Below are 19,170 nucleotides of genomic sequence, written 5' to 3'. Positions count from 1 at the left end.
TTGGTGGTTGCCTAGGAGAAGAGACCAACCCCCACCTGGCTACAACCTCCCTTCAGGTAGCTGTAGACAGCAATAAGGTCTCCCCTGAGCCTCCTCTTCTCCAGGCCAAGCAACCCCAGCTATGTATGTATGTATACTATTCAAGACATCTAATAATCTGTCTTCATTATGCAAGACAAAGATCGAACTGATACTTGACCACTTTGTTAAGTCAACTTTTCACACACAGCATTTTGTGGATGGAACCAATTTTACTTCACTCAGGATCTAAAATAGATTAAAGCAAGAGAGTTCCCATGAATTTGGGAGGGAAGAAAAAACATTCATTACAGAAAGTGAGGTTTTGTTGACACTGAATTACCAAACAAACTTTTCCAATGCTGTTTTTTCCTGACATTCAGACAATCCTGAACTCTGGGTACAGCAATGTTTGCAAAGCACTGGGACATATCTTGGTAAAAAATGAAGTACACAGGGAGTGTTTCAATGATCCACTGTCATCTTTCATCTGACCATTTACAACACAATAATCAAGGTTCTCTGCCTTCCAGCTGACCAAGTTTTAGATAAATTTTTATTGCAATGATAAGAAAAGGAGAAATGAGTCACAGCTGCAGCAATCCTAACCTGGTTTATTATATAATGTTTCTGGGGTCTTGTGCAACATAAGCCTTCCCCTTCATAATCACAGCATTTTAAACTACTTACCTTCTGCATTAAGATGCATGGTTTCCAGAGGTCCAATAAACGCGTATCGCATTCCCAATCCATCAGACATCACAAGGTCTAGATCAGTAGGAGATATTACCCCTTCCTAAGCAGCAACAACAGAACAGCAAGGAAGAGTTGTGAATGGTTGGTGGTAATGCAAAATTGCCCACTTTTTGTATATAATTAAAAAAAGCAATAAAAACCAAAGCTAGAAATACCAGTTAGCTTGCAAGCAGAAACACAACTGTTTGCCAGCAACGTCCACCAATGCAGGGCCCTCCTGTGGTTCAGTATAAACATCATTCACATCTCTAAGATTGCTGTACTTCCTAGTCCAGATACACTTCGATACATTCTGGGCACATTCTTAAGGTTATAAGTTAAATACACTCCTTTAGACACTATGTACTATTGTACACACTAGTTTGCCTGACACTTATTACTTACAAAAATTCACGTGCTAAAACTAAACTGAGCTGCTTGTTAACCAAAACACTTTTTTCTCAGAAGCTGAGAATCAGGAAAACAGAGAGCAAATGTGACACTCCTTACAAGCCCACAACCAAAAGACTGTGTATCAAATCCAAGCACAATACCAGCCCTTTTAAAGACAGGTGTTTTGTCTAACTCTTACACCTCCCTTAATACTCTGTTAGTCCTGGATTTTTGGGCAGCCACAACTGGCAGAACAGGGGTGCAGCAGTGGCTACTACTCCAGAGGTTACCTTCAAAAAAACAGCTGGGACCAAACACACAGCCAATACAGCTGCCACTCCCTCACAGAAAATTCACTGAACATTCAACCTACCCAGCCTCAACCTGTCCAACTTCTCAAATTCATTGCTAGCCTCACACTTCAGAGCTGGCAGGATACAGAGCATGTAAAATGAAGCATTTCTCCTGTAAAAAGTTGAGCACTGCTATTCCACCCACAAGGTAGCACTTACAAGAAAGCCAACGCCTCCATCAGGTTAGGGCAAGCACAGGGAGGCTTGTAGAAAACATGAGTTATGGTTCATTACTTTAACAGATTTACCTGAGAAGAATATTATTTATTATATGAGGTTGTTTTCCATCTACTGGAAAGATATGAATTAAGACCTGTTATAACTAATTCCATCAGATAAAGCTTGGTTTCAAGAACTTGTCCTCTTAATTCCCAGAGACATAAAAGCACTTCCTTTTGGTTAAGAAGGTGGAACAGATCTTGAACTGCTTCTAATTTGTCTTCTCACCCTACCTTGAGGTGCTCTTCCCATTCTGTCTTTCTCCACAAGACCCTCTGAGCTGCAGAGTACAAGTATGCACACTCATCTGCCTGACCAAAGACATGTTTTCTGTTAAATTTTCCTCTTGCAGGGCCCTGACCGAATGCTTCTTTGTACAACACAGCCATCAGCTAGAGTTACAGGCACGAAGGACAGCTTCCCTGACCTGTTGTAGACATGGACATCTGAGCTAGACATCTAGACTCTTTTCATAATCACTAGGGAGAAAAAAGAAATCAGCACCCTAAAGCAGGCATCTAGAATACGTAAGATGAGTTGTGTCCTAAAAGGGCCTAATTCTCCTCACTGAAAGATGAAGAAGAAGCTTGGATGTCAATGACTACATTGTAGAAATTGCATCTTAGGTGAGCCGAATCCCACCCACAGTGTCTTCCTGTGTCCATCAACTACATCTACTGTTACACTAAAAGAAAGCTATAAGCCAAGAACCAATATAAATTCTACAGCTGGCCACAGACACCAAGTTTCATCATCTTAAGCTCAAATAGAGCCTTTTATAAGACTCAACCTCAAGTCTCCATCTGTTAGTAGGTGTTGCTCCTATCAAAAGTAAGCCTGGCTGAATCCCTGTTACAGGCAGCTTTGGAACTCTTTCTTGAAAGGAAACAATAATGCAATTAATAAGATATACCCACCCCGTACAGAACATGGAGCTCTTGTAACAATGTAATTAGACATAAAATGGCAGGGATAATGAAACATTATTTTCTTCAACTTGAAGGTAAGGCATAGGCCTTCGTCTGGAGCAATCAGGAAGGTCTGCATAAATACAGGACTAAAAGAAAACCCCAGACAGCATTCAGATAAAGAACCAGTGCCAGTGTTACTAACACAGGCAACATACGTTCCGTGAAAGTTTTTTCCCCTGACATGGCAGCAACAACTTCTCTGACCCACATCAGCAAAGTCAACAAAAGCACTCTGCTGTTGGGAGTGCTTCATCCAAACAATGAGTTGTGCTGGAAAAGCTGTGCTCGATGAGTACTTCTGTTTTTTTCTTTCTGGTTGACATGGATTTGTGGACAAAAGATTAACCACAAGTCCCAGACAAGCATTTGAACCGCAGCAGCAGTTAAAAACTGTAAACATCATGTTAAAGAGTTAACAGACTCTTGAAACACTTCAGAAACATTGCAAATTCATTTTCAAATTAAAAGCTGACTTAGTTCTTCTCTGTGCCTTAGTCCTCAGTTTCAACACTGACATTTGAAGGCCAGGTGCCCTCAGAACCATGACATGACTGCTTAGCTCTTGGCCTTTTGACTGTGTCTGTAAGTTCATAGATCTGGGCGCTAAAAGGCAAAAATTGCTGTTACCGTAAGGAAAACATGACAGACCCCTCCAGGTGATGGATGTATTATTCTGCACCCATGAGCTCAGTTTCCCCTTGTCACATAGACCTTCTCAAAGAAGAACTTTTTACATTTTCTCTTGAGAAATTAAAAAACACAGAAATGAGAAACAAGTTTGACTGTCCTCCCATGGAGAATAACCCTACTCCCATTCATGTTAAGGAGATCATAAAGTGGAATGATTCAGCAGAGTGGGTGCAAGGTCAGCCAGGGTTGGTGTTTATGCTAAGAAGTAAACAAGAAAGAGTTTCAACCCAGTTTCATTACATCTAGGTGTGAAACAATCTTCCCAAGGGTAATTTTAATCCACTTCATCCTGGGTTACCCTTCTTACAAGCCTTGCCCTCAAGCACTTGTCAGAGGAAGTGTGTTAGAACTCACTAGAAGCTTTTACAGGTACAGAACTAAAATGTGAAAACAAATTTCAACAAGAGCCTCAGTGTCCCAAGTGGCCAGTCAAACTTGAAGATCTAGACTGGCTCAGGATCTTCCACACTACTTATGACACCATTTATATACCTCAATCTCAGCTTCCCAGAGATTTTAATCTCCTGTGATGCCACAATATTGTCCTAATGCTCCTTTGGTATTTTGTTACTGCTTCTCACGATGCAAGGACACTTTTCTCATTTCCAAAATCCTGTGGCAATTCTGTCGTCTCCACCTTTAGGCACTGCCCCAACCCGCTCGTTTTTAATCAACAGTCTTTAAATCTGTGAGTCACACCCACATCAAAACTTCTGTCACTTAGTTTCTAATAATTTGCCACGTGACATGGCCAACCTCCACCCCCCCAATCTTACTTTTTCTGATGCTAACAATCCATCATGTCCTCCAATGTCTCTAGAGTTATTATGGATTCCACCTTCCCCTAGAACACATGGGTTTTGTTGTCTTCAAATCTGCCACTTCATCCTCTGTCTTTCCCAAACCCAGTATTTTGTTTTTCCTGAGTGCCACTAGGACATGCATTCTCTCTCAGCAGCACTTGTTACACCCTTCTCTCCACTATCACTTGAATCACGTCACTTCGATCCACACCCTGATAAGATCTTTTTCCAGTCCTGTCATTGTGAGCATACGACTTTTCTCCTAGATTCCTCTCCGAGCTTCATGTCTTTCCATTTCATCATGTTTGAGAAACTTGTCAAACTACACACTTAGCACCTGCTTATTTTGCTGGCCTTTATCTTCCTTATTCTGTGGCACCCTCACTCACCTCACCCTGTAACACTTAGTATCAATGCTATTTTTCTCCTTGGCTCTTTAAACATGCTTTTATAATATCCCCCTTTAATGGGGAACTGTAACTAGATGTTTAACTATCTACCTTATCTTTGATCTTTTGGAAAGGTTATGTGGATAATGCTATAGTACAATTATTAATAATAAGGCATTTGGAATTTTACAAGTCTTGCCAGTATTTAGGAACAGCCAAGCTAGTTACCTGAGAAGGGAAAGGTACACAAACTAGGGACTGAAGCCAATGCACCTGATTGCTGTGAAAATGAACTGAAATGGACACACAGCCAAACTATGACTGTTTATTTTCCAAAAGATTAACAAAAATGGCAGGGCTCTCCATTCTTCTTGTCTTTTACAGTGGTTATTACATAAAAAGAAAGCCCACTTTTGAAGAAAAAGAGTATCAGAAGCTTATACAGAGGAAAATATAGACTCTAAAGATACTTCTCATGTAAAATAGCTTTAGCAGGTTAGAATACATAGAATACATAGAATACATAGAATAAACCAGGTTGGAAGAGACCTTCAAGATCATCGCGTCCAACCCATCAACCAATCCAACTCCGCCCAAGCAACTAACCCACAGCACCAAGTACCCCGTCAAGTCTTCTCCTAAAAACCTCCAGTGATGGTGACTCCACCACCTCCCCAGGCAGCCCATTCCAATGTGCAATCACTCTTTCTGTATAGAACTTTTTTCTAACATCCAGCCTGTATCTCCCCTGGCGCAGCCTGAGACTGTGTCCTCTTGTTCTGGTACTGCTTGCCTGGGAGAAGAGACCAACATCCGTCTGTCTACAACCTCCCTTCAGGTAGTTGTAGAGAGTAATAAGGTCACCCCTGAGCCTCCTCTTCTCCAGGCTAAGCAACCCCAGCTCCCTCAGCCTCTCCTCGTAGGGCTTATGTTCCAAACCCCTCACCAACTTTGTTGCTCTTCTCTGGACTCGTTCCAGCAAGTCAACATCCTTCCTAAACTGAGGGGCCCAGAACTGGACACAGTACTCGAGGTGCGGCCTAACCAGTGCAGTGTACAGGGGCAGAATGACCTCCCTGCTCGAAGCCGGTAAAGCTCCTGGGCCAAAAAACTGCCATGTTCTCTTCACTATTTCTGCTACTGTATTTCATTATCTCCTCACAAATTCCAGGTGCTGCTTAGAACTGTATTTCACCAATATAAGCTTCCACTCAGTAATCCACAGTAAAAGGACAGTCCAAGATAGTCACAGTAAGGTTTGAGACTTCTGAGCTAAAAGCACTGGTGAAACTTTCTGGTTGTCATTTTCTAGATTAAGTCAACCAAAACTTTACCTTCAGAATAAGACAAAGTCAAGCTATTTGACTAACACTCTTCTGCAACATCATCACAATCTACAACAGAATATATTGGTACTGGTAAAAGTACAAAAGTAGTAGTGTCAGGAGTGCACACTGTGCTCCACAAACAAATAAATAAAGTATCTGCCCCAAGGAGTAAAGAACAAAATCAGATATACTAGTGATCACTGTCATAGGAGGCATGAGGAAGTAAATAAATGGTAACAGGGAGTAACAGAGAAAGCTTTTTAAGGTATTTTTCCTATTAGTGGCAAGAGATTATGCTAATGATTCCAAACTTCTACCATAAATTAAGGGATACCAGGGATATGGAGGTGCTGGAGCATGTCCAGAGAAGGGCCATGAGGATGATCAGAGGGCTGGAGCACCTCTCCTATGAGGACAGACTGAAGGAGTTGGGGCCGTTCAGTCTGGAGAAGAGAAGGCTCCAAGGTGACCTTATTGTGGCCTTCCAGTATCTGAAGGGAGGCTACAAGAAGGCTGGGGAAGGACTTGTCAGGATATCAGGTAGTGATAGGACTAGGGGGAATGGAATGAAGCTGGAGGTGGGGAGATTCAGGCTGGAGGTGAGGAGGAAGTTCTTCACCATGAGAGTGGTGAAGCTCTGGAATGGGTTGTCCGGGGAGGTGGTTTGGGCCCCGTCCCTGGAGGTGTTTAAGACCAGGCTGGATGAGGCTCTGGCCAGCCTGATTTAGTGTGAGGTGTCCCTGCCCATGGCAGGGCGGTTGGAACTAGATGATCCTTGTGGTCCCTTCCAACCCTGCCTGATACTATGATACTATGAAAAAGTTAGGGTTGAGAAGTATAAAGATCTTCAACCTCAACATCTCACAGTATAGCCTTTACTCTCATCACAATCAGCTTTGCAACACTTCTACCACTCACCTAAGAACTAAAAACATAAATAAGAAACATACAAGAACATCAGTCTCATACAGCTCTGTGAACCTACAGAAAGTTTTCAGACTCATCACCCTAAAGAGACAGACTGCAGTGCTCCCAGTATCTACCTTTTCATGGAATAGATGTGGATTATGGGGTGACCGAGATAACTGATACAGAATCTTGCTGCCACAAACACCGGTACTCCCCAAGTGCTCATGATTTGCAAGTCAAAACGTTCAGAAAGGCATCTTGTCACACAAAACACTAACCAGGATCCAGAATGAAACATATCTCTGTAGCATTTTTGTTTAAAAGGGAAGCACTTGCTTGAATCCTTTCTCTTAGGTCCACAAATGAATCTATGGTCTTTGCTTCTAAGTTCTTGTAAAGTCAAACTTTTGCATCATTAAATCCATGTTCCTAATTATCCACACAGACAATTTCACAACACCTAATTTTATTTATCTAAATGAGTTTTCATGCTCATGCTTTCCCACAAATCAGGATTTCAACCTAAAGGCCTCCTAATTTTTCACCACCTTAACTCTGTACTTTGTACTCCTACATGTGACCTAGTCCTGCATTCACTGGCACTCATTTTGTGCTTACCTTCAAAATCCCAGCCACCCTGTGTAGGCTCCCAGAGACCTCAGAACCCAAAGACAAACTGTATCCCAGTTTCTGGGTTTGTCATCGCTACTTTAATCACCTTTCCCTGAATTATGCTTCTCTCTCTGCTCCAGCATACATGGCTCACATGCAATCTGAGCACCACATGCAGTCTGAGAGTTACTTCCGATTTCTTGCCATGTTAAAGCTTCTCCTACCCTTGGACTCATGTGGCAGAAGTTGGTGAGCCCCATACACCATCCAGTGAGTAGCTGCATTTACCACATTGCTTTCTATACAGCCCCATGATGTAGGCTCTGTACCTGAGCCTCTCTCTCATTGTACGATCCCTGTCCCATGTGTCACCCACCACTCATCCCAACACATCGCTGCTAAGGAAAAGAGCCTGGCAGGTCATCAGTTGCCAAGCTGTATTTGGGAACCAAAACAGCCTGCAAGCTGCTCAGTTCATTTGTGATAAAGTTTCCTAGATAAATGTTGTTAGTACAGATGTACTTGCAAGTCTGTCCTACGGCACATGTTATTTTTAAACAGTACATAAATATTTCTACCAGAGAAACTACCTTAGTTCCTTGAATGAAATACTGCACTTGAACACTGACCAAGAGAACTCCAAACCCACCACCAAAAGTCAAAACAAAGCCACCTGGAGGGGTAAAAAAAAAAAAAGGACAAAAGAAAAAGAGACTGATTTTGTCTATGCAAAGGTATTTGCATTTGTACTTCCTTAAAAGCATTATGTCCATGTGTCCATGCATAAGATCACTTCTCTGCCATTACTATAAGTATTTTTGGGGGGAGAATGCAGATGAGAACTTTCAAGCTCTTATCTCAAAGTCTTCAAAAACCCAGACAGTTGTTTTTTTTTTACATAAAGGGGCTAACTTAAGAACATTTCACGTGGCTTCAAAACACTGGAGATGCTGTTATATTTCTCTCCTGGTTCACACATAGCATTTGTATCTGAAATAGTTATGCCTTTGTTGTGTGGCAACAAACTGATACACTGCAGTGGAAATAAAACAGGCCTACAACAACACAGATCTTTTTCTCAAACACTCACTATGTTAAAGAAAAGTCAGAAATAAGACCACTGATCAGTTTATGACATAGAATAGACCAGACCAGGTTGGAAGAGACCTTGGAGATCATCACATCCAGCCGATTATCCAACCCGCCTAATCAACTAAACCATGCAACCAAGCACCCTATCAAGTCTCCTCCTAAACACCTCCAATGATGGTGACTCCACCACCTCCTCAGACAGCCCATTCCAATGGCAAATCACTCTCTCTGTGAAGAACTTCTTTCTAACCTCCAGCCTAAACCTCCCCTGGCACAGCTTGAGATGGTGTGCTCTTGTTCTGGTGCTGGTTGCCTAGGAGAAGAGACCAATCTCCGCCTGTCTACAACCTCCCTTCAGGTAGGCTCCCCTGAGCCTCCTCTTCTCCAGGCTAAGCAACCCCAGCTCCCTCAGCCTCTCCTCACAGGGCTTGTGCTCCAAACCGCTCACCAACTTTGTTGCCCTTCTCTGGACATGTTCCAGCCAGTCAACATCCTTCCTAAACTGAGGAGCCCAGAACTGGACACAGTACTCAAGGTGTGGCCTAACCAGTGCAGTGTACAGGGGCAGAATGACCTCCCTGCTCCTGCTGGCCACACTGTTCCTGATCCAGGATACCATTGGCCCTCTTGGCTGCCTGGGCACACTGAAGGCATGTAACTGTATGCAGGCAAAGATATTTGTTCAGACCTTTACAAGCACTAATAGAACAAGTGAGCCTGAAATTGTTTTATGGTTCTATTTAATTTGTCTTCTACAATAATCAAAAGCAATACACAATTATTAGCATTGAAATACCCCAGTGTTCATAATTAGTCTTCTAAGAATGTCTGGGTTCTGCATCCCAGGTGACTTGGATTGCTTCATCCAGTACACACAGTTTACATATCCAGCCACAGACAGATTAATAGTGTGGTCACTTTAGATAAGAATGCTTTATTAACATGTCCCTCTTGTTAATATTCATAGGTTATCTTCCACTCCTTGCTTGGATAATGAAAACTTTTGTTCACAGAAGAAATCAGTGAGTAAAACTTGATTTTTAGAAGTCTCTTAAAGACTGTGAGGTAAGGAGGCTGATGTTTTCAGTATTTTAACACTCAACAACAAGGGCTAAAGAGTGACTTAAAAAATCAGAAGCATGAAGTATTCTCCCCCACTCTGAAAGACAAAAACACAACTTGCAATAAAAATTACTAAGGAGGGTAACAGTAGAAACATAGAAATTCTCTTAGGTCTGCAGCTCTCATGATTCTCCCCCCATCAAAGGCTGTGTGTAGCCTGAAGTCACACAGATGAAACTATATACCTTTGATATTTGCCCAGGCTTTTGAAGTGGAAATACAGCCAAAGTTCTTGCAGTTTAAATCTGTATTTGACTGAAATGCAATAAAATTATACAAAACCAGGACAACTTGGAAACTGATGTTGCACAACAGAAGCAACTTTCATTATGTCAGTGCTTCAGATAATATTTTGTTACTGTTCACATACCACCACCCACAGAGAAGTATCATCCTAAAAGTTTTCATCAGATCAGTACCTCTTTTCCAACAGTAACCCACAAAGTGTTCTTATACTTTTCCCATATCTAAAGAGCAAGTAGAAAGTGACACTTTCACTGCCTCATCTGCCAGCAGTCCAGTTTCTGAGACTTCAGTAGTGGCTTTTCATGGTCCTCCTCCAACAATAATGTCTCAATGTTCCCTTAAACCCATCCATACTTTTGGTGTCCTAGGTTTCTATCACAGAATCACCAAGGTTGGAAGACACCTCAAAGATCATCCAATCCAACACGTCATCACAGGCCTTATGACTAAACCATGGCACCAAGGACTTCCACAATTCAGTTTATGCCTCTCAGAGATATGAAAGAATCCTTCTAGATTTTTGAGGCATTACTTCCCTGGATACTTTTGCAGACCAAGGGTACTGTGCCACTATGCCTACACGTTATCGGATTTACTGGTGCACCCCTTCCCAATGACTCTTTGAACTCTTTTAATAGAACTAAGGTGTGCTAACCTTCCATTTCTGTGGTATTATGCTTGCTGATGTGTTAAAAATAAAGTATTTCATCAACTTAGCATTTGAGTTTTGGGATTCTCAAATAAGTTCTATTTCTCCTTCACAGCGTGTCATTACGCATTTACTCCTTTCCTCCAAAAATCTTGTTCTTTGCATGACTACTTCTACTTCCACAATAGATCTCTTCCTTTCAAGGAAAGGTTACAGTCTGGGAACATCCTTAACAGTAAACACTGCAGTTCCAGTATCAGGAACAGTGTAGCCAGCAGGAGCAGGGAGGTCATTCTGCCCCTGTACACTGCACTGGTTAGGCCGCACCTGGAGTACTGTGTCCAGTTCTGGGTCCCTCAGTTTAAGAAGAAGGTTGACTTGCTGGAATGTGTCCAGAGAAGGGCAACAAAGCTGGTGAGGGGTTTGGAACACAAGCCCTGTGAGGAGAGGCTGAGGGAGCTGGGGTTGCTTAGCCTGGAGAAGAGGAGGCTCAGGGGAGACCTTATTGCTCTCTACAACTACCTGAAGGGAGGTTGTAGACAGGCGGAGGTTGGTCTCTTCTCCCAGGCGACTAGCACCAGAACAAGAGCACACAGTCTCAAGCTGTGCCAGGGGAGGTTTAGGCTGGAGGTCAGGAAGAAATTCTTCACAGAGAGAGTGATTGGCCATTGGAATGGGCTGCCCAGGGAGGTGGTGGAGTCACCATCACTGGAGGTGTTCAGGAAGAGACTTGATGGGGTGCTTGGTTGCATGGTTTAGCTGATTAGGCAGGTTGGATAACAGGTTGGATGTGATGATCTCCAAGGTCTCTTCCAACCTGGTCTGGTCTATTCTATTCTATTAATCTTTTTCCCCCTGAATGTGCCTTCCTTGTTCATATTTTGTGTAGTTATTTTCACATTTTTATTCTTAAAAATTAGCTTTGTTTCCACCTGTGTTATTACAGTTTCAAAAATAATTTATAGGTTACTCTCTTTACTACCTTTTGTCTTTCAACTTTTTTCTTATCACATCCTGCAGTAAGCAGGGGCATCCTCGACTAGACCAGGCCACCTACAGCCCTGTCAAGCCTCACTTTGAGCTTTAGGGGAGACCTTATTGCTGTCTACAACTACCTGAAGGGAGGTTGTACCCAGGAGGGGGTTGGTCTCTTCTCCCAGGCAACCAGCACCAGAACAAGAGGCCACAGTCTCGAGCTGTGCCAGAGGAAGTTTAAGCTCGAGGTGAGGAGAAAGTTCTTCACAGAGAGAGTTGTTACCCACTGGAATGTGCTGCCCAGGGAGGTGGTGGAGTCACCATCCCTGGAGGTGTTCAACAGGGGATTGGATGTGGTACTTGGTGCCATGGTTTAGTAGTCATGAGGTCTTGGGTGACAGGTTGGACTTGATGATCCTTGAGATCTTTTCCAACCTTATTGATTCTGTGATTCTATCTCCAGGGATGAGGGCCAACCACCTCCCTATGTTTACATACTGTTTTGGATAACAAGCTGCTTTGTTTATAATACTTCAGTATTACCTTAGCTTTAAGATCTTCACCTGTAGTTGTGTGTGTGGTTGGGTTTTGTGGTTAAAAAAAGAAAAAAAAATAATCTAAACACTCTCCATGATAAAAATTAAGCCCCACACAAGCCCAATTGAATCTCTTCTCACAGAACAGACTCATAATTCAGCTCTTCCTGATGAAAGATCAGACTGTGCAGTACAGAACAGGCAACTGTGGGAAAAGCTGAAGCGACACAGACAAATGATTCTCAGCTAGATGACTGAATGGGCAGGAGGAGGAGAAATCTGTCCTTACCTACACATATCAAATAACCATTGAAGCTATGAGTCCAGTTCCTGAAAGGCCACAGACAAAAACACTTAAAATATAATTTTCACAACATCTGTACTGCAGGCCAGCAACATTCAGAAAAACAACAGGAAATGATGAGACCTTTTAGGGGAAAAAAGAGAATTTCATGCCTTTAAGACTGTTCTTTTGATTGTCCTGAAAGTGACAGCATTCTGAACAGAAGGCAGGATAAATCACAGTTGTTATGATGATGTAACTTTTCTTTTTGCCAGCCTTTGTTATTTATAACTGACATAGCTTACTCTTCTTAATTTACATTTTGAAATATGTTTAATGCTCATAAGGAACCGTTTAACAAAGATGGCAGAAATTTGAAGGGAGTTTAAATACACAATCTCACTTGTCACATCTACAATAGTGGCACAGAAACTGGGGGGGGGTGGGGGGTGGGAGGAAAAAGGTAATACATACACCCACAAGTCTCCAGGCTTCACTTATCACTGCATACTGGAGCCGATTCAGAACAAACCCCTCGATTTCCCTGTTTAGTTTGACAGGAGATTGACCAATCTTCTTCATCAGGGAATATGTTCTTTCTGTAGTAGAAGGATCTGTTTCTGGATGAGGAACAATTTCAACCAATGGCACGAAGTAAGGTGGATTTACCTCAAGAAGAAACACAGAAAAAGAATGTCAACAGATTCACAGAACGAGTCAATACAAAGCACATTTAAAGCTTGCTATCAGTGTCAATGTTTTCCAGCCAAGACAATCAGCCTGTTCTTCAGACCCTGAATAAAAGAAATAAAAGCTAGTGTTTTGACTTAAATAAAAAATAATAGTTGACTTTTCATTAAATCCATCTCTATTTAACCTCAGCAAATTTCATGGAGCTACACTAAAGATGAAAGCACTCAAACAGTACTAGAAACTTTACACTGACTTGGTAGCTTCTCAGTATTCAGATTGTTGTTGTAAGACAAAGTCACCACCGGTCTTTCCAAATGAAGCAAGCTATTTCTTTTTAGATATTCAGGAACTTTGCAACAAAATCATTACTAAACCAACATCTGTAAGATGGGACACTTAACAGATAAGTTGCTACTGGCCCAAGCCTGCAAATACATGCTAAACCCAGTAACAGATATGTAAAACATACTTCAAAGAAGCTGCAGAACAGGTTACCTTCAAACACTGTACCTACTTTGAAAGGTTATCTGTCTCTGATTCTTCCCAAATGTAATCTCTGATCAAGTCAAGATCTTTGTGAAATGTATTTTTGAAGTAATAAACAAAAATTCTAAAGAGCATCCTAAAAACAGCTACAGGTTTTTCAGGTCATCGTGTTACAAGCAGTAACACTACCTACATGCTCCTTCCAAAAGCAGCAGTCCTTCAGTCCTAATCTCAACCCTCAGTCTTGTTTCCAGGTAACAGAAAGAGCTAACATATCATAAATTACTACCAGAAGTAACATGGACACTTAATTACATCCCTTAAGTACTGCTTCTTTCACCATGCTCCCTTGTAGTCAATTGCTCGTAACAGTGATCATGTACAGGAGCTAGTCACAGCAAGATGCAAACAGACTTCCCTCTCTGTATGTTCTTTTCAGTAACTCAACATGTTTCCCTTTACTGCAAGGTCTGACTAACGCACAATCATCATCTACTGTTACATCATCTACTGATGATCAAAGTGCCTTGTCTTCCAATGTAACCTTTCTCCTATCAGCCTCTGGCAATGCTATCACCAACACTGAGAATGGCGTGATAGGCACCATTTCAAGTGTGGTGCCAGGCAATTTAGCAAGACCCAAACCACTGTAAGCACCAACGTGTTCTTTAAAGGCTTTTCTAACCCTTAAGCATACAGAAACATGGGATCATTTCATCTGCAAAAGATCTCTAAGATCATAGAGTCGAAACATTAACTAACTCTACCAAGTCTGGTGATAAACCATGTCCTTTAGCACTACATCTATGCATTTTTAAAACACCTTCAGGGATGGTGATTCAACCACCACTCTGGAGGGGTATACTCCAGTGTTTGATAACCCTTTCAGTGAAAATGTTTCTTCTAATATCAAATCTAAACCTCTCCTGGTGCAACTTGAGGCCATTTCCTCTTGTCCTATTACTCGTTACTAGGGAGAAGAGACCAACACCTACCTCACTACAACCTCGTTTCAGGGAGCTGCTGAGAGCAGCTTTTCTTCAGACTACACAACCCCAGTTCCCTCAGCTGCTCCTCATAAGATCTGTTCTCCAGAACCTTCGCCAGTTTTGTTGCCTTTCTCTGGACACATTCCAGCATCTCAAAGTCTTTCTTGAAGTGAGGGCCCCAAAACTGAACAACAGAATTCAAGGTGTGGCCTCATCAGTGCCGAGTACAGGGGGACAATCACTTCCCTGGTCCTGCCTGTCACACTGTTCCCGATACAGGCCAGGATGCTGTTTGCCTTCTTGGCCACCTGGGCACACTGCTGGCTTATATTCAGCCACATGCTGATCAACACCCCCAGGTCTTTCTTTGCTGGGCAGCTTTCCAGTCACTCTGCCTCAAGCCTGTAGCACTGCATGGGGTTGTTTGACCCAAGTGCAGCACCTGGCACTTGGCTTTGTTGAACCTTGTACCACTGGCCTTGGTTCATCAACCCAGCCTATCCAGGTCCCTCCACAGAGCCTTCCTACCTCAAGCAGATCAACACTCCCACCTAGTTTAGTGTCATCTGCACACTTACCAAGGGTGCATTCAATCCCTTTGTCCAGATCATTGCTAAAGATATTAAAAAGAAACACCCCCAGTACTAAGCCCAGGGAAGCATTACGTGTGAACAGGCACCAAATGGATTTAACTCAATTCACCACCACTCCTTGGGCCTGGCCATCCAGCCATTTTTTTTACTCAGAGAAGTGGTATCACAGGTTCCCATCAGAAAGAGGACAAGTTAATTGCTGAGAGAGACTAAGGCTATTACCAATTTCTTCCAAGATTAGTGTTGACAGTCACCTTACTGAAATATTCCACTTCACAAACTTGGCATAAGGAGTGTAAGGGTGTGTTCACAAACACACCGAGGAGAAGACAATTCTGTAGGAGTGAGACAACAGATGTTGGTAAAAACTAGAAGTGGTAGAACATAGATGAAATTGGGAGTTAGGAGAAGGTTTCTGAAAACTGTAAGCCTTTCTTCAAGGGCAAAGAAGAGTTTCCCTTATTCAGCCTAACAAACTAAAAGCTAAGAAAGGACATGACAAAGCAAATGCAGAGAAAGATTTAAGCTACACAAGGAGCTGCCAATCAACATCAAATTAATTTTAATGGACCCTTACTCGAAGGTCTTTTCCAACCTGGTTAATTCTATTCTATTCTATACTAAGATTGGAACAGAATTTAGAAGACATAAACAACTTCCAACAGTAGTAGTGAAGTTAAAAAAAAAATAATCCAACTGATAAACCATTTTTAAGGTGATGTGAATATATAGTTTCCTGTGCAGCAAGAGACTTCACTCAATGACACAATGAGTTTCCTCAAGCTTCCAATTTCAAGCTATGTGATGTAGCAGGCACGTAACAGTACATGAGCAATTAACTGCTCTGCAGAAGACCTCCACTGATCACAGAAATCACGGAATCACAGAAACATTCAGGTTGGAAAAGACCCTCAAGATCACTAAGTTCAACTGATAGCCTTACTCTACAAAGTTCACCGTCTAAACCATATCCCCAGAAACCATGTCCAGTGATAACACTGCCTGGAACTGATTGCAGAGAACAGTTGTACCTTTAGTATTGCCTACATTTTTATCATACAGCTGTGCTACAGAGTTTCATTTATTTTTTCTAATTATTAAATCATAGAATCATTAATGTTGAAAAAGACCTCTAAGATCATCAAGTCCAACGGTCTGAGTCTATTGCTATGTTAAACAAAGGGCTGAGCTCCTCCTGTCCTTTGGGAATTTCATTTCTCCTTAACATGCTCACCTGTGCTTCACAACTTTAGAATTTGATATACCAGAAGAATTAAAAGCTACTCTTCTTTTTTCCCCCCCACAGTGCTTGATTCCTGCAGCCACCATGTCCTGGTGTTATGTTCAAGATGTTAGTAAGGACATGGTTAAAACAAACACCACCAAAAGCTGTAAAGCAAGTGTGTTTCCCGATAGATGCAGCAAGCCTCTAGAATGACTCGAGCGTCTCCAGTACACTCCCCTTTAAGAGAAGCCGAGATTGCTAACAAAATAGTCCCAGCTGGACTGTAATGCAATTTCAGAACAATCAGACATTTTAAAACACTCCAGAGTATTTGCTTTGGAAAATACCAGCATCCTTACAACAGCAGCCTAGAAAATGTTTACACAGTGACTAGCTACCTTTTCAGACCTGATAAAGCCTGGTTCAGAAATGGGTCCTATAATGATTGCAGCTCAGACTAAACAAGTCAACTGCTACAGACCAGCTTGGGAAAACAGTAAGAAAGGGTAATGCCAATCAAAGACTGACAAAGAGAGAATAGGTAAAAGCCTGGGAATTGGTAAAATGAAAAAAAACAAACAACAAAAGGCATAGCTATTGTTACATAATACAGAAGTCTAGAAGAGGCATTATCACTTCTCTTGCACTACAGGAAGTTACAACCCTGGAAATAGGAGATAAGGAACTTCTGAATTTTTGATTAGAGAAAGGCTAAACATACATACTGTGAAACTTGAGTTTTGTTTTTTTTTTTCTTTCTTTTTTTAATTAAAAGGGGTTGAAAACTATAGAGAAAGAAACAAGTCATTTTGTCCCTTTTGCTTCCTTGTCACTCCAAGGCACAAATGTTGGCAGTGGAGTGGTGTCAGAAAGGGACTGACCAAAAGCCTTGACACTGCAGCATGAGGCTACAGGTGCCCACAGGGACATTTAAGCAATGATGTATTTTTGTGTTCACACTGCCACTGCTGAGCATGGCAAGGGAACTGACATTTACTTTACACCCTGAGGGATATCCTGGAGAGACAACATGTAGTTACTAAACAGCAGACAGCAGAGCAGTACCTGTCGCCAGATACTGCAAGCCTTCATGACAACAATCCTATTAACTGATCTGTCAAGCACTAGACTAACATTAGGCTCACAAATTCACTAGCTGTTGAGTAGTGGAAAACAGAAATGGTAAGAATCCCAGCGACCAAGAGAAAAATGCTCTTCCATGCTGAGGACAGATGTGACAAAACTGCTGTCTGACAGCTTCACATAAACCTCTAGAGGTTCATTAAGTGTCCTTCGGTATGTTGAGGTTCTGTTGCTACCTTCAGTCACACCATTTCTGGGCCACCGTGCTGCTCAGTTAGTCACAAAGCCTACAACTCCTAATCCAAGTACAATTTGTTCTATTTCATCCATCTCTTTTCCTCTTCAGGTATACTGCTTCTGCATCAGAAGTCTGAAGAAACCAGAGACAAATGCTTCCATTTTTCGTTGATATTACCTGACAAGCACATGCAGCTCAGTGTTGCTTACTGTTACTCAACAGTAGCTGAAAAAGGACACTAGAAAAGACTAATGATATCTCCAGGAGAAAGTAGGAAATTTTATAGTTTTCTCTTCAAAAGACATAATTCCTACATTTTGAGAGCCTGTAGTTTGAGTAACACAAATTAGTATGAGCACAATGGCTTACACAAAATGTTATCTTGAGCTAACAGTATGAAACATGCATGCATCCTCTCACTGCTGCTCACAGTATGGCCAAACTAAACCTTTTCTGGTAAGTCAGGCCCCTGCACACTAATGATGGCATAGAAGCACTCCAAATATCTTTCAGTATCTCTCAGTCTGCAGGGAAAAGTCTGGGATGAGGTTTAAACACCTGTACTACCACCACCACAAAACCAAAACATGCCATCATACTTACAGGATGTGACACAATACACTGCTTAACATGTTTAAGGCCAGTGAACAATTTGCTGGGTAAGAGACAAGAGGTCGAGCTGCTCAAGATAACATTGTCACCAACAATAAGATCTAACTGACCGAAAATCTTCTTTTTCAGTTCCAGGTTCTCCGGAGTACATTCCTGGAATAAAAACAAAAATCAGTGTTAGAAGTCTTCTAGTTCAACATGTGTTTCAGTCTTCACTGATCCCACCTTGACACCTAGGAACTCAACATAAACCAACTAATCCAGTCAGCTCACATACACCAGTGAGCCGTCACAAAAAATACCTTCCCGTATACAAAGAAATGGAAAGCCCAAGAGTTTCTCTATAGCAGAAGATGGACCACCACACACAACAAGACATTTAACACATAACAAATTAGTCTGCTTTGTCTAAAATATAGACTTTTACTCATGCACAGAGATAGCACAGTATGTAAGAGTAAGACATGGTCTCCATTTTTTTTTAAGGAGAATCTAGTATGACAGAAGTCAGTATTCTTTCTCAGACAAGGTGGAAACGAGTAAGTGTATCTCAAAAGAAGACAAACTTACAATCTTCAGAACTATGTCAGAAAACTCCAAGATACAGTTCTGGAACCTGCACTGGAACAGCTCTCAGTGATCCTCAAGCTTAAAAAACTTAAATATCTCTGCTCATTCTACTTCTGAGAAAGATTCCTGAAGTAGAATGCATGCTGTCAGAACTTCTCCCAAAGCCATTGAGCATGTTAAGCACTGCAGTATCGTGTGAAATTTCACATGTATGAGCCAAGAGGCACCATCTACAGTCACTAGAACTTCAGAGTTATCCTCAGGAGCTGCCTGAAAGAGAGCATGCCAAAGTCCACCAATCTATAGGCAATGAGGACATGGGAGAATTACCACAGTGGATCCCACAAACAGGAAAGCA

General features: G+C 41.8%; 1 protein-coding gene across 1 annotated transcript in view; it reads right to left on the bottom strand.

Annotated features, from left to right (window-relative positions):
• Positions 1-19,170, bottom strand: part of CRYL1 (crystallin lambda 1) — a 60,678-nt gene that overhangs the window by 15,581 nt on the left and 25,927 nt on the right. Inside the window, exons 4-6 of the mRNA XM_054164748.1 lie at positions 18,234-18,395; positions 12,798-12,992; positions 709-814 (exon numbers count right to left, since the gene is read on the bottom strand). Of these exons, the coding sequence (XP_054020723.1) occupies positions 709-814; positions 12,798-12,992; positions 18,234-18,395 (463 nt within the window). The remainder of the gene's footprint in view (positions 1-708; positions 815-12,797; positions 12,993-18,233; positions 18,396-19,170) is intronic.

Source organism: Dryobates pubescens, chromosome 10 (genome assembly GCF_014839835.1).
Source record: "Dryobates pubescens isolate bDryPub1 chromosome 10, bDryPub1.pri, whole genome shotgun sequence".
Lineage (NCBI taxonomy): Eukaryota > Metazoa > Chordata > Aves > Piciformes > Picidae > Dryobates > Dryobates pubescens.
Note: the sequence above shows the minus strand (reverse complement) of the source record. Positions and strands in the feature narration are given on the sequence as shown.